The sequence below is a fragment of the Medicago sativa genome, chromosome 7 (assembly GCF_051527215.1).
Source record: "Medicago sativa cultivar Bolivia chromosome 7, Bolivia_mono, whole genome shotgun sequence".
Classification (NCBI taxonomy): domain Eukaryota; kingdom Viridiplantae; phylum Streptophyta; class Magnoliopsida; order Fabales; family Fabaceae; genus Medicago; species Medicago sativa.
The window spans coordinates 84,170,189-84,187,810 of NC_140755.1; the positions used below are offsets into that span (position 1 = coordinate 84,170,189).

Sequence of the window (17,622 nt, forward strand, 5' to 3'; positions counted from 1 at the left end):
AAGCTACCTTTTGCTTATAGGTCAGGTACATCTTCATTTGTTAACCTCCTATGCTTAAAACCACTAGTTTTAGTAAAAAAAGAAATAATAATATCGTGATCTTTGACATTAATAACAAATTAGTTCTTTACCTCTTCTTTGTTACAAATTGGTCATTTAAGTTTTTTGTTACAAATTGGTCTTTTAAGTCATAAGATGGTTACATTGTTAGCTATTTTTTCAACCAACTTAGTTAAAATGTGTTCATGGATCTTTTTATATTGAGGTGGTAGGTTCAAAAGTGTTTATGACATCAAAATTGATTACGAACACATGTTTTCTTCTTCTTGTTTTTGAATTCAAGTATAATTTTACTAATAAATATTCAATCAATAGTATTATAAATCCAGTAAACAATCAATTTTGTTTCAAGTTAAGACTCAATAATACACATGTGAACTCATGTTTTGATAACGGTGAATTTGGACAAACCAACTTAATGTTAAATGTCTACATAAACATTTTTTTAACCGATTTTGATGAAAATAAAATAATTATGCATATATTTTATAAGTTAAAAGGACTAATTTATGACAAAAAATTAAATAACTGATTTGTTATAATCATATAATTTAAAGGATATTTGACCTAAAAAATAATAGACGTGAACGTGGCTTTTCATGTAGTTTATATTATTTTTATAAATACTATTTCAAACAATGTAAATAGGGTTAGATATTTACATTCTGAAGTCTACTTCTAAAATGAAAATAAATTCAAGCTATCAAAATCTAAGTATGTCTTCTAGTGTCTTTTTGTATTTTACGTTTCAAGGGATATGGGACAAGCCCGTAGTCCTGTCCCATTTTCTTTCTTTCTCAATTTACCTTTGGTCATTTATATTCTAGACTTTAATTTCTTTGCGAATTTACCTCCATTTTTGTGTCCTTATAAGCTTTACAGTTAACACGGTTAACATAAATAATTATTTAAGCATATACTACCTCCGTCCCGGTATAATTGACCTACTTTGGTTTTTCACACAGATTAAGAAAAGTGTATAAATAAAGGGGAAAGTGGAATATATTGTATTGGGAATGATAAAAGTAGTATTATTTAGTGTTATATTGTATTGGGAATGATGAAAGTTGTATTGAAAATTGAAATGGGTCAGTTATTTTGGGACACTTTTTTTTAGAAAATGGGTCAGTTATTCCGGGACGGAGGGAGTACCTTTTACTTATAAACACGGTTTATGATCATGCTTGATCAAATGTGTGACTCTCGATAGAACCAATAACATCTAAGATTAAACATGTAGACCGTGATTTGCATGACCTAATAATAGATGATCAACAAATCTTACATAGACGTTGATATCATATTAGAAAGTGAAGGATATATATTTTCTAGTTATAATTTTTGTTTTTACGGTGTATCATCCAATCACTACCACAATTTTGGCTTTTAATAGCACATGTTTAATAGCGCTTCTCGATAAATGCTATTGAAAATGCAACTCATAGACATGTTATAGCACTTTTCAGAAAGCGCTAAGAAAAACATGTTAAAAACTAGGTTAGATAGCGCTTTTCTATAAACGCTATTATTTTGATTCGCACTAATAGCGCTTTTCAGGAAACGCTATTGTTCGAGAGGGTATAGATAGTGTTTTATTGTTTGGGCTTTATGAAAATTAAAAAGGGTGGCCCCACAGAACAGAGTTCTTTTCTTTGTAAAATAACAAAAAAAGAACATCGTGCTTTTCTCACGCTTTTCTCCTCCGTCAACGGACATTGTGCACAAAACCCTTTTCTCCTCCATCACCGACGAATTGCTTCCTGCTTCTCCTCCATCACCGAACTCCTTCAACAACCTCTCAATCGTGTAATCTTCTTATCAATCGTCGTCTGACTCTCCGGTACTGTTCTTTTACTGTTCACTCGCTTTTATTTTGAGCGTATAATGATTGTGTTTTGTGTTGAACTGTATAAGGATTTTGTTCACTGGTTTCATAAAAGATGAAGCTTTGAACTGAATTATGGGCCTAAAGATTCGATTTTTTTCGGATTCAGCATTTTTTGGGTGAAATACAAACATGGGTCGAACTGTTTTTTTTTTTTTTTGAAATGAAGGTTGTTTTGTGATGGGTTTTGTAATTGAAATTAGGGTTAAGCCTTGCGTGTTTTGGTTTAGCTAAAACTGATATCTTCTTTGAGTAATTTATTTTGTTTATTTGTTGATTTTCAATTTTATTTGATTTCATGAAATTGTATGGCGTAGATTTTAGATTATTTTTTGTTATTTTTCTTAAAGTAATTGAAATTGTAGTCTATGACTCTTGTAGCATCAATACAAAATATGATCTCACTTCAAGAGTAAGATCGATAGGATAGTGTGCCATTGACATGTCATTTAGGTTGAGTGTTTTATGTTTTCATGTATTTGAAGTAGTACACCATTAGATACTTTGTTTGATGCTTGAATATCATATAATTCTGGATGGAGAGTTAGAGGTTTTTTTTATTGGGAATACAATCTATAGGATTCTGATTGGCCATGTTTTGCTTAAAATAGGAAATTTGAAATTACAACTTATAGAATGTGGAAGCTCAGGCCTAAGACAGCTGAAACCCAATGTACGTACATAAGAATTTTTCAGCTTAAACTAGTGTTACTAGTATTGTGTAATTTTTTGTTATTCACATGTGTAAGCATCTCTAATAATTACTTTTATAATGAATACTTGCCACTTCATTGTTGGCGTCTCTTCTCAAATAACAATAAGTTGTGTGATTGTTGTCCAACAATCACATTAGTTATCCAATACATATGTCTTCATTGAACCAAGAGTCTCTTCATTTAAGATTCCAATCATCTTCCCCTTCATTTATTTGCTTTTGATTTTACTACTTTGTCTGCAATCTGATTTGGATTTTGTGAATATGCTTTTATTTAATTTGTGGCTTTTGTGACAAATTGACATGAGCATGGTATATGGGCCTCGCATGGGGATGATGTGAATGGAACGTTGGGAGCGTGCAAGGAAGCTTGGTTCAAAACCCCAGTAGGAAATCGATAGTTGGTAAAGTTAAAAAAAAAAAAATTCCTTGTTGGACACGCACATTTAGAATAATCGTGTTTATTGTTCCTGAAAACTACAAACAAATTTATTCAAAAAGTAATAAAAATACAACCAAATTGCAATCTCTTGTTGTAGCTTATAGCATGACTTATTTGCTTTGGTTTTGGTTAGGGAAATCAGCTTTTGGATGTGTCCTTTTTTATCGATATTGTGTTTTGTCATGTGACTCTAGTCTTGTTCTTATATAGTATTATCACTATTTGTTTTGTTAATTGGTTGTTCTGTTCCCATGATGTCAAGTGAGTGTGAGTATTTTAAGGATTGATTTGTTGAGCGAATATTGGCAGGACTTAGTAACCTCTATGTGTTTAGCTTGTATCAATTTTGGGTTTTGTAGATTTAATTTCAAATTGCTCAACCCTTTTTTTTAAAGTAAAATTGCTCTACCTTGTCAGCTTAGTTTTATAACTACACTATGCCACTTTCTTTGGGCATAAGATATTTATTGATGATGGAAAGTATGAATGTTTTGACCAGGTCTTAGTAGTGATGATCTAACTTATATTTGATATTTTATATTGTACGGTGTCCTTGTATATAATACATGCTATGGACAACTAATTATATAAATTATAGATGAGTGTCATCATGAAATTTATTAAAGTAATATATGGAAGAAAGAAAACAAGTCGTTGCTTTTCTTATATATTATATATGTCTATCCAATTTTCATTCTATGTTGCTAAGTGTATAAACAAGCACCAGATGCCATATTATTATCAACATATATACTCTATCCTTCATTATAAAGAAGGTTCACCACATCAATACATCTCCGATTTTGTCATCTCTCTTATGTTCTGTTTCTGTTTGCTTTTTTCTTTCTTTCTTTGGTTTGGTATTGGACATAGTTACATAATTTGTGTACTACGTAGAGAACCGCGAACCAATTTGCAAGTACCGAATTCAGGTACTTCAGCGTATTGGTATGCGTCAATTCCCGTCGAATTTGCCTATTTATGGACAACTTTCATCTATAGTTTCTCAAATCTTCTGATGTGAGACTTAGCTTGTGGGTCATTTTATCCTATACCATTGGGCTTATATTTGTTTAGCATTGGTGTTACAGAAGTGAGTTTGTGTTCCTTGATGCCCATTTATTTTCTCGTCCCTAATTATAAGCAAAAATTGGTTGTCTTTAATATTTTCCAATTAGTTTTAGCTGTTTTGTTCTACCGTAACGAGTTTATACCGGACTATATCCAGCTATTTGTGTACTTTCATGTTTGTTAACCATTGATTGATACTCACGCTTATATATTTTTCCATTTACATTCTTCTTTTTTCCCAGATTTGAGTGAATGTTACTTGTGGTTATAGGGCAATAATCTGTATTGTTTCATGATTTGCACAACAGCAAATTGGTCACAAAAAAGATCACCTTGAATTGGTTCATTGGCTGATGTTCGACTTATCTCACCCTACCGCTCAATCGCACTTTTGGTGAATGTATTTCTAAAGGTATACATTCTTAATTCTCTTTCAGTCGTTAATCAACACAAAGTTATGCCATATGATATGATATCATTCTTGGTTATATTTAGCTAAACACTAGATTAGTTGTTGGAATTTTTATATTGGAACTGGATAGTTTGACAGGTTAATAGACAAACAATGAATTAAATAATGTTTGAATGTTTTGTATTGTATTGTTTGTCAACTGAGATTCTTTTGATTTTAAGTTGATTTTATATGCACTTGAGTACTCTTTGAGTTATTTTTCATTCCATACGACACAGGAGAATATGCTGGAGGTAGATCGATTGAGTAAACGTTGGATCGCTTGTCATGAGTTCTCTCATGTTTGGTGTTTTTTGTGTGGTAGTGGCTACTTTTCATATATATATATATATATATATATATATATATATATAATCTGTTTATTATGTAAGGACCTTGTTAGAAATTTCTTGAAATATTGTAAATTATGAACCAACTAGACAATATGAATTGAAAATCAAGGAATAGAAATAGCATGCCTTTTAGCTTCTGAACAAGCTTAGTTTCATATTATTTTTTTTTGAACAAAACTTAGTTGCATATGTTGGTCTCCTTCATGAAGTACACGTGCCTTTTTTTTTTTTGTTAGCCTTTTACTTTGTGTCACTTGGAGAGTTCTTCACTATATTTGAATATTATATTGCTTAAGCATAACTAAACTTTAGGCTTTTAGACATTTACTTCCAAATTTTTATGACTTGTACATGCAGAACCTATCTATGACTTTTTTTATTGGAGAAGTTTGTGAATCAATTGACTTTGACTAAGCCTGGGTGATTAAGTCTATCTAAGGTTTATCTGGTTTAGGAGTTTTCCGCTAACTGGGATCTTGGTTTCTTGCGAGTTTGCAGGTTGTTGTGATGCGCTTGTTTCTGCAGTTGGTTCCGGTTATTTTAACTCAAGGTCTGTTTTTCGCTTTTGTTTCTGCCCATGATCAGATTAGATCACATCTGCTTCATTATCAGTTGGAAGGTTTTTGAATGTAAGCTAGCCCCCTGTTTCAATTTTTGTTCTATTAGTTTTGTTGTTCTACAAATCTGAATCATTTTGCATTTGTTGGTATGCCCTTTGTTTCTTGCCTATAGATGGTTTGATGTTATAAGGTTTTCACACATCATTGTAACTTTGTGAATTTTTTAATGGGTAATTTTAATTTAGTTATATATTTTTACTTGTTTTGATTAATAATATTATGACATTTGTAATTAAGTTTATGATCAATTTGTAATGATATTATCATGAATGCAATTTGCTATATTTATATTTCAGTATTTTATTATAGCATTTTAACTGTAGATTTAATTATAGGGTTTTTGGTTGTTGATTTAAATATAATAATAAAAAAAAACACAACTTTTATTAGCGCTTTCAGTAGAACGCTAAGAAATGCCAGTTTGAGTAGAAAGGATACAATAGCGCTTTTTAGAAAGTGCTAAGAAATGGCTGTTAGAAAAGGACTTTAATAACACCAGAATAAGGCTATATTAGCGCTTTTCTGAAAGCGCTATTGAAGCATTGATATTTAATAGCGTTTTAAAAGCGCTATTATAGGGTTCTGACCTATAATAGCGGGGGCTTTCTTAGCGTTTCAAAAGCGCTATTAAACGCAAAATTGAATGCTATAAAAGGGGGTATTTTGTAGTAGTGAATAAGGGAATCTCAAAACATCCCATCATTCCCTAGACGTGTGACTAAAGTAGTTTTTTTTTTTTTTGTTACAATGTGACTAAAATAGTTTGATAAAAAACATTTAATTAAGTTGTTTACTCAAAGACACTCGATGTATATCCGGTCGGGGGTATATGTGGTAATGACACAAGTGATTACATTGTTAATTAAGTTAATCAAAACAAATAAATGTGGTGGCAAAAACGATCCATTTAATTTCCTTTTTACCCAAAACTACTATAATGGGTTGATGTGGAAAAGAGTGACACAAATTTAAGGAAGAAAGATTACCAATTCTGACCATAATTTGGCTACACATGCACAAGGCAAGTATACCTCAACGGAACATAAAAGCTACATTGTCAGAATACAAGCTACATGGTCAAAGGAACTATGTTTTTGTTTGTCTCTTTGAGCTTGGTAGATGATTATAATGTTCCTGAAAACAAGCGCTCTGTTAGAAGGGCTATTAAAATTAATAATTCTAATAGCCCACATAAAGCATGTTCATGATAGAAAAATGTGAGTGTCGTGCATGTTGCAAAAGCTCAAATGTTTCAGGTGAATATTGGAGAAAACAAGATCATATTTACTTCTACTAGTGTCAACTCCACATAGCAACTAATAGAGTAAAATTGAAATAGATTTTAAGGCAACATTAACATAGAATACCAACCACACATTGAAAACCACATAGACTTGAGAGTAAATATAACAGTAGTCACACAAAATGTAATTCAGATTGAAAGGCACACCACAAAAGATATCATTTATATTGCACATTACAGTTCTTCAGGAAAAAAATATATTTTAGTTCGTTTTTTCGATTACAATTTATTAGATAAAGAGATAATTACAAAGAGTACGTACTTAAACCACAAATCAGGAAAAGTACAAGGGATATTCGCCCGGCAAAAAAACAAACACCCTACATCAAGAACTAAGACAATGAGAGGGTTCGAAAATCATTCGTAATACAAACAAGGACCCCTAATGTCCTAGCAATAAATTATCTCTAAGAGGTGAGTTTGATTGCTTATACAATCTCCTCAGCCTCCTAAGTTTTGGAAGAAAAAATAACCTCAATCCGAGCATCTCAATTTTTTTTAAATTGTTGCATGCCAAATGAGTGTAAGCATGTTTCGATGTTCTTTAACCAAAGAAGAGGATGGAGAATAGTCAAGGAGTGAAACAATATTACTTGGTAAAATCACACTCGTTCCAATCCATTTTAAATTTGCGTATCAAATCCTTCCAACAAAGCTACATCTACAAAATAAGTGATCTTCCACCTCTTGAATACTCGAACACCACACACAATCCGAAGTCACACCAACGAACAAAGCTCTTCTATGATATAAGCTTGAATGAGTAAGTCTATCTAAAATTAATTGTCAAGGGTAAAATGAACTCTTATGGGAGCCAAACTAATCCAAATTTCACTTGGTCCTCTTCTAAACTTTTCGGATCCTGTTTTTTTTTTGAGAGAAAAACTTTTCGGATCCTATTAAATATCAATGTTCATCGATGGGTTAATATTTAGACTTTTTACGTGTAAACCAATGAAAAATCTTTTTTGACACAAAAATTAAAATCAGCAGCATATTTTTAATCGAGTGAGTTTTGCATTTTATATATTTTCTCTCCTGTTGTGTCAAACATCAACACTTATTCAAATATATTTCAAAAAATGAAGATGAGGAACAATCGAAAAAATGAAGATGATCTAAACCAAAATGAAGATGAAGAACAATCGAATTACTTTTATTTTAAAAAATAAGGAACTCAAATATTATATATGGAGACACCAAAATCAATATACGTCAATTCATATGTAAAATTTAACCATATTTACGTGTACTCTTTAAAATTTGGATCTAAGCGGCTGCACCATGCAACTTTGTAAAATTCTTGGATCAATATTATTTCACACGTTTATCCAATTTTAGATTTTATGTACATCAAAAGATTGATAGTATTCTATTATACATTGTTATTGCACATCTTGTCTAGTTTCTCTCTATCAATAAAAGTTTTTCTTATAAAAAAATTGATAGAACTCTTTTGTATTATTTTATAAGGTGAGGCCTAGGTTGCCTTTGAAATCTCATGGGTAATTTACCCAAACCAATCAAAAATAGCCATGTGTTATTATTTTATTTTGCAAAAATTTAGCATGTATTCTATTATTTGCATATTCACCCCATTTTAAATTAATGATATTTTACAATTAAACCATCACAATAATGGCTTTGCATAAATCATTAAAAATAAAAAAAAAACACACCTGGGAATCGAACCAGGGTGCTCTCACTTACATGAACCATACTCCCAAACCACTTGACCAATACATCTTTTATTGATCAAAATGGAATGCAAAATATATATTATTAGTGAGCAATATTTTTTTTTGAAGTGTCTTATAACCTAGCTTTAGTAAAAAATAAAAATCATTTTATATGTGTATATTTATGAAATAGAAAATCTTTCTTAAAAAAAATGAATTCATTCATTTGATTTTTTGTATTTTAAATATTATTCTTTTATATAAATTCGTACTTTTATCTAGATTCGATGAACTACAACAATGTTTCATTTGTGATCAACCGAATTGTGATTTATTTAAGGTCCTATCTTTCGTTTGGATCAAATAAATTATTTAAACGTATTAAATGAAAATTGTCAGAATAAATATAATGTTTCTATTAAATATTTTTGCATTTTATATGTAAAGAAATATGTTAAATATTTGCATTGCGCTCCTTGATGTTAAATATTTGCATTGCGCTCCTTGATGAATATTTTTGCATTTTATATGTAAAGAAATATAATGTTTCTATTAAATATATTAAACTGTCGTTTTGGTATTTTAAGGGAATGATTTGTCAATTATACCCTTTGTTAGTTAATCTTATCTTTTTTCAATAAAACTAATTAATGTTATATATTTGAAAAACTAAAGTTTGGTTTTTTAACAAAGTTTGTTTGTTTTTTTAAAACAAAGTTTGTTCCTTAATGTCTTAAAATTTAAACAAAACTTTGTTACCTATAATAATGGTTCCATGAATAGTTAAAATCCGGCTAAACTGCACTTTTGGTCCCTTAACTATTTAGGTAGTATCGTTTTGGTCCCTTAATTAAAATTCGATTTATTTTGGTCCCTTAACTTCTCTCCGTTACACATTTTGGTCCTTTCTGTAACGCCCTCCTTTTTATTTAATTATTTTTATTAAGTTAGAGTCTATTTATGTGATTTATTTATTTATATGAGGTGTTAGTATTTTATTATGTGGCATTATTCTATTATTTATTAGAATATGAGAATTATTAGAGTAAGTAGATTTGGAGGTAGTTTTGAGATTAGACGTCTTTTTATGATTTAGTCGATTTATTTTGATGAGTGATATTTTGTTATGTTATATGTTGGTATTTACTAGAATAATATTTGTGAGAGATATATTTAATTTATAAATAAATAAGATTATGAGGATTATTAGTGTGAGTGGAATTGGGGGTTAGAATAGAAAGAAGAATAAGTTGTTGGGCCTAAATAGATTTGGGAAGAATATTTTAGTATTATAAATAGAGAAGCTTAGGTTAGAAAGAGTTTACCTTAAACCGCTTTTTGGAAAAGAGGAGAACAAGAAAGAAGAGAAGAGAATAGAGAAGTCAAGAGAAGAGGAGAAGACCTTAGGAAAGAAGAACGCTGCTGCTGATTCAGGAATTAATCTAAGGTGAAGGTGAGACTATCTTGCATTAATATTAAGTTGTTAAATCATTAGATTACATCTAACAAGTTTGGGGAGAGTTTGTGAGATTAAGAGGATTAGGGTTTATGAGCGATTTTGATGATTAGATGATGAAGAACTGTAGAATTGAGGAGAGAATCATGAACAGACCTTAGATATCCCATAGGGATGTTGTTAGAAGTAGTTGATGGTTAGAAACATGAGAGTAGATGAAAAGTTGAGATTTTTAGGATTCTGGCCGTACTGACCTTCATCGCTCGCAACTGCGAGCAAACCAACTCCCTTATAAGATTTATATTCCCCTCCCTTATAAGATGCTTGAATTACAACCACCTCCCTTAATAATTAAATATGCACTACACTTTAATCTTTTTTAACATAAATAAATATTTTTATGATATATATTGATTTTGAACAACCATTTAAGAAATATTAATTCATTTCTTTATAATTTAAATGTCAATGATAATTAAATTTAAATATTTTTCTATTGATTTTATAATTTAGAGTATAAAATTAACTTTTAAATAACCATGCTTTATTGTCTTTAGTAATTTTTTACATATTTTAATTTTAGTTTTGGTTGTTTCATATTTTATAATAGGGTTTAAAACTATATGTTAATGAAATTGTGAATAAAAAATAGTGAAAAATATGTATTCAGATTTTTATTATATTAAAATAGACCCGCAATACTATTTTTTTTCAAAGTGTGTTAAATTATTATTTTTTGCTAGATTATTAGAAATAAAAAAAAATATTGAGGGAGTAAAATGTAGATTTTAACATAAGAGGGGAGAGGAATGTAATTCAAACTTCTCTTAGGGGAGGGGAGTGAAAAGTTTTCTAATATGTTTTGAATAAGAGGGGAGGGGAGTGTATATTTTAACATAAAAGGGGAGGGGAGTGTAATTCAAGCATCTTTGAGGGGAGGGGAATGTAATTTACTCAAAAGAATAATATTTAAAATATAAAAAATCAAATGAATGAATTCATTTTTTTTAAGAAAGATTTTCTATTTCATAAATATACACATATAAAATGATTTTTATTTTTTACTAAAGCTAGGTTATAAGACACTTGAAAAAAAAATATTGCTTACTAATAATATATATTTTGCATTCCATTTAGATTTTAGATTAATAAAAGATGTATTGGTCAAGTGGTTTGGGAGTATGGTTCAAGTAAGTTAAGAGCACGCTGGTTCGATTCCTCCAGGTGTGATTTTTTTTTAATTTTTAATGATTTATGCATGGTTCAGCTTAACTGGAATGAATGCATGGTTATTGGCATTAAATTCCCAGATATTGCGGTTTCAAATGTTCATGAACCCATGTTTGAATGGTTGAAGAAGATGAATGAAAGATGAACCAAGATTAGAAAAACAAAAAAAAAAGGTTTGGAGAATGATTGGATTGGAGGGGAAATTTAATTAATGCGATGGGTTAAATTGTAAAATATCATTAATTTAAAATGGGGTGAATATGCAAATAATAAAATACATGCTAAATTTTTGCAAAATAAAATAATAACACATGGCTATTTTTGATTGGTTTGGGTAAATTACCCATGAGTTTTCAAAGGTAATTTAGAAAAAACCATTTTATAAATAATATAAGTAATTTTATCAATTTATACAATTCAAAAAATAAATTATAAAAAATTATTTGATATCAAAAAAAATATTAAAATTTAAAATAAAAACAAAAACGGAAATTATTTTTCAAAGTGTAAAACCTGCTATAAAGTTTTTTTTGGATAAATTATAAAATTTATTTAAATTACTAAAAGTAATAAATATTTTAAAATTTGTTTGTTATTACTTTAAAAAAGTATTTTGTTAATATTTTTTTTTTTTGGTAAATAGAGATATATTTCATTAACCAAAACAGAAATTACAAACTTCATAGAATCAAGAAACAAAAAACCAAGGAAACTTTAGGCATGTTATGTAAAAAAAAAAATCAAGAAATGCCTACAACCTTACAAACTGAACACTAGTAAAACAAGGCACTAATGTGGAAAATAAAAAGGAAAATTCTATGGTGAAGTCATGAAAATGACTTTTCTGGTGAAGTTAACACTATAACATCAAAATTGTAGTGAGTAACACCCACTGTTTGTACAGTGGCATCAAAAGTTCAGTCCCTATAGTATCATCAATTCATCAGATTAACAAGACTACATTTGATCTAATTATATCCTACCTTGTTTTAAGTGTAACACCCCACAAAGTGTAACACTTAAGACTATCATATAATATCATCAACTCTGTTTGCATGTTAAAGATGCCAACGAAAAAAGAGTACATGTAAGTCCAAGATGTTGCAAGCATTACTAGATGAATTACTATTGATCATTAATCAGTAATCAACAATTTAAAAATGAATCAAACATTAAGATCAAAATTAACTTTTCCAAAAAAATCAGTTTCTTGACTGCACCATAGATGCTCCCAAATAAAAAAAACACCGCACAAAGATGAGAAAGAAACAAAACATCATGCTAAGACGGTAAAATCACAAAAACATATGGAGGAGAAGGAGGAGTGGTGAGGCTAAGCATTGGCGAAGAAAGAGGTTAGCAACACAATTAATGACATCTAGCCTTCTTCAAAAAAAACATAATGACATCTAGGGTTGCAAGTCAACTAGTGCATCTTGTAACAAAGAAACTCGATAAAAAATATGTATGTAAATTTGGTTGGTCGCTCACATATTATGATAGTAAATAGTTGGTTTAATATTATTGTCAATAATACGAAACCTACATGATCAAACACATAAAAACATATAAATGAGAGAATAAATAAATGAGTAAGACTCGTTATGATTTAGTGATACGCTTCTTTTAACGATGCACTTGAACGAATTAGAGAAACGCACTACACCATAACTTATTGTGTGCATAACTAATTCTATCTATACATATAACTCCTATGTTGAAGTAATCGTCACTCACACATTTTAGAAACCCTAGCCCGCATTAGTACAATGTGAGTTTTCTCAAAGCTTTCGATCGTTCAGCTAGCACTGTTGAAAAAAGCAACTTTCGCTTCAATGTGGACTAACTAACAATTTAAGAATATACTCTCACACTGCCTGATTTTCCTTTGACTATGGCTCAAAATGAGGAGGGTAGGAAATAATAAAGGACTCTTACGTAATTTCATTTCTTAATAACATTAATCTCCACCTCTTCATAATAACCCCATTTCCAGCAAAGCTTAATACTGTACTCCACGTACTTTATTTTTATATATAAAATACCTAATAGTATTAATATTTTACCTAGGTTTCAGTTTCATTTCAAGTTTCAACAAAACATATTTTGTTATTTCTTCAATAGTGCATTGGAATGGAAGATAAGATGCAACATGACCCCCCCAACAACACTCCAACCCAACATGGTTCCGAGAAAACTGAACCGGTTAGGTCAAGGTGGACACCAAAACCAGAACAAATTCTCATACTTGAGTCCATCTTCAACAGTGGCATGGTGAATCCCCCAAAAGAAGAAACTATCAAAATAAGAAAACTTCTTGAGAAATTCGGCAACGTCGGTGATGCTAACGTCTTCTACTGGTTCCAAAACCGCCGGTCTAGATCTCGCCGCCGACAACGCCAGATGCAGCAGGCCACACTTGATCAGCAAAGAAATCAGATGGCTATGATGCAGCCTCAGCAAGTTGTTAACGATGGTGCAAGTGCAATTCCTTGTGATATGGTTCAAACCAACCCAACCATGGTTTTTGGTGGTTCCTCCTCTTGTTTAAATGATTCTTCTGGTTCTTCCTCTTCATCATGTGGTGGTGTTCTTAGTGGTCAACAAGGCATGGATGGTTTGTTTTCAGTTTCTTCTCAAATGGGTTTTCTTGGAGTTGATCAAACTTTAGCTGCACCATCACTTTTGTGCCCTCCTCTTTCTCCTAATTTCAACTATCACTCTGGTAATTGGCTGCATGTCTTTTATTTATTTATTATTTATTTTATCACTAAAAAAATTATTTTAAAATCCATGGAGCAATCCAATTCATACTAAAATCACAAGAGATTTGTTCAAAATCATTTAGAATCTCCACAAATAATTTTGTATTATTTCATTTAGAATCTCCACAAATAATTTTGTATTATTCAAAAAAGCTAACTTAAAATTATTTTTTCAATATTTTTTTATCAACACACAAGATATAGTCCAACATATTAACATCAAAGCCTAATCCAATTTAGATAAATTTCAAACTCAGTAGAAATTTGTTTATTATATGCATGGTTGTGTTTCTCAATTTTATTTTATTTTTTATGAGGTTTTTTAAAAAAATAAAAAAAAAATAAGATTAGAGAAGGCATATACAAAGGTAAAAGATCATAATTAACAATTTCATTGGATATCTACAATGAAATTTACATATATCAAATCAATTGCAGAATTTCGACTTTGAACCAAATTTTACATATGTGAATGGAAGATCCAATCATATGTGTCAACTACGATCAATCATTTTTTATGAGATTTGAACACGTATTTTTTTTCCATAAATTGCAAATCTGATGTTACAGATTTTTTTTTTTATTAGTGTTATTAATGCATATTTGAATTCATAGTTGGTTTTTCACAAAAATAAAATAAAATAATTCATCCATGCACTTAGTTTAAAAAAAGTTCATGTTTATGGAATGATTGATTAGGTTACAGGATGGGTACAGAATAAAGTGGGTAGCTTTTCCTTGATTTGACAGTTCCGCGTTTGAATTGTTGCATGAAAGTTGTTCTTTCCGGAAAAACATGAACGCTACTTTCCGGCTGCAGTTTCTGTTCCTTCCTTTTTATTCTCTCACTTTTTTCGACTTTCTTCAATAGTAATACTTCTGCTTCTGCACAAAAATTTCCAAACCCTAGATTATGTTTTTTTTTTTTAATCATAAATCATCTCATCTGATTGTTGGTGCCCTCTTTGGAAATTATTCACCATACATCACTAGTTTTTACCAACATTTATATAAAATTATTCAACTTTGCCGTTAAAAAAAATTACAAGTTCTTCTTATAATTAAAAAAGAGAGAGAAACACCTTGTGCAAAATCAATAGATCCACCAACTTAATTGAAAATTTACAAGAAGTTTATTTGTAATTAACTAATCAAGAGCCAAATTTCAGACTTTACCCCAAAATAAAATCTGCTATATATGTTAACCGCGACGACATTTTTTTTAACTCTTCAGTTCTCATGAGAAGTGAGTTTCGACAATCTAAAGTTTGTTCGAGACATAAGTAAAGTATTGCCAAGAATTGTTAATCAAATTTGGACTCTCCTCAAACGTTCGTGCTTGAAAAAGTTCATTAATCACTTTAACTTAATTGTTTGGTTATCTACGATGGGTTGAAAGGAACCTATAATTTTCATATCTGTACAATTGACTTCTTAATGATAACGTGGTCATCAAAGAAAACTTGCTTTGTTCATTACATGCGTTACATACTGTTTTCTTGCATTTTTTTCAGTGATTGTGATATGAAATTCAGGAGTAAATTGAGATTCAAAACGTTTGCTAAAACATTAATGAGATCAGCTTCTTTTATGCTTTAATATTTTTGTATTTGACCAATGTGTATGGTGATGTTCTAATAAATAAAAAATTGGTCAAGTTCTAACAATATTTGGTATTATTAAGGATATGGAGGTGCTAGTACTGTAACAGGATTGGCAACAGTGTTTATCAATGGGATTGCAACAGAAATTCAAGCAGGGCCACTAGACATCAAAACAGTGTTTGGAGAAGATGTGATGTTAGTTCATTCCTCTGGTGTGCCAGTTCCTACAAATGAACATGGCATCTTGATTCAGAGCTTGCAACATGGTGAAAGCTACTTTCTGGTACTTGGCACATACCATCATACATTTTCAAAACAATTTGTTTCTATTCTAAATATTGTGTTGTCACATCTTTATCATTGTTCTTCATTTTCTTTTCTCTCCTTATGGTTACTTATTTGAAAATTAATTCACACACATGTGCACATATGTGTACTACTTAAAAATAAAATTTAATTAGTATAATCCGTTGTGTACAATTATTTTGCACATGTATCCAATGAAGCGTTGCCACATCAATTAGAATATGAAAACACATGGATTTTCATATTCATTAATTGATATAGCAACAGATCACTTGATGCATGTGTAAAATAATTTTACATTTACAAAACATATTAATTAAACTCTTAAAAATATCGATCAAATCGTATGCACTATAAATGTAAAACAATTTTACATGTATATCAATAAAAATCTACTATTGTGCCATATCATTTCACTTGAATATGGTTATTTAAAAATTATTTTATAATGATACATGAAAAGACGATGGTGTTTTTCATTGGATATCAGTGTAAAATGTCTAAAAAATAAAGTGTAAAACTCTTTTACACTAACAATGGGGGAAAACATTATATAGTTATTGTATATAAACATGTTATATGAAAACATTAACTTCAAAATGTTTTCGGAGTGAAAACATTGAACTAAAGCTAGTTAGGATTTATCTACTCCTGTATTTTAATCATGTCAAATAAAAAATAATCTACTCCTATATTTTAATTCACTTAATATAATATTTTTCACTTACATTATTTTGAATTCCTACTACTCCAGTAATTAAGGAGTTTTTTTGTGTATCATGATTATCAAACTTTGGTTTACAGGTATCAAAGTCAGCACAAGTTTGAATAGACCAGGCTATAATGCTGGAGTGGAAGCTTCCTCTCTTTTTACCTATTATTACCAATGTCGTAATTTCATATATGCGGTCAAAATAATAAATATGTAGCTATGTGTGATAGATTTTAAGAAGTTTATATCTATATATCTTAGCAAATATGTATACTGTTTGTTCTTATATATCTTGGTCGTCCTAGTACAAAAACATGTACTTTTGAAACTCAAGTTGTTCAATCTATATATATTTCATTCAGTTTCTTCGATATATGCATATATATCTTATATTTTTCTTATTATTTTGTTTCAAAATGTTGCATTGATAGGTATAAGCAACCCATCATTTTTAGAAAAATAGTTGGTTCGGTCAACAACAAAGAATGCGATATTTTACTAAGAATAGTTCCTATCCTTTTTTCTTTTACCGTTCCTATAATATAGAAATCTGCACATGAATGCGATATTTTGAGTTTTTTACTCCCCCATGGTTGTCCATCTTGTCTTGTAATGGGTTTGAGACTTTGAATATTCCTTGTACTTTTTTTAATACATATCTGCTTAGCGTTTAAAAATATATATTAACCCTAAACCACTAAGTGCAACAATTAAACATAAATTTCATGGATTGCAAGTAGTAATCCAACTAATCATGTATCAATTCATAAGGTCAGAAAATATTAATTCACAAAACTTGATTAACTTGATTTAAAGATTTATTTTCTAAGCATCACAAATTTTCTTCATTGGCTGTTTAATTAGAGAGTGAAATACAAGTAGTGCATCACCTCAAATACAAAAGAGTATTGTCAACAAAAAAAAAAAAAGGCTACAACCACCATACAAGAGAAGCAAAAGAAAGTAAACC

The 17,622-nt window shown here is 29.9% G+C and overlaps 1 protein-coding gene across 1 annotated transcript; it reads left to right on the top strand.

Annotated features, from left to right (window-relative positions):
- The first annotated feature begins 13,334 nt into the window (after positions 1–13,334).
- LOC146909441 (WUSCHEL-related homeobox 11-like) lies at positions 13,335–17,023 on the top strand. Its single transcript, XM_085727244.1, has 3 exons — positions 13,335–13,990; positions 15,715–15,917; positions 16,745–17,023. The coding sequence occupies exons 1-3, from the start codon at positions 13,399–13,401 to the stop codon at positions 16,766–16,768; spliced, it is 819 nt and encodes a 272-aa protein (XP_085583370.1). The 5' UTR covers positions 13,335–13,398; the 3' UTR covers positions 16,769–17,023.
- The last annotated feature ends 599 nt before the right edge of the window (positions 17,024–17,622 follow it).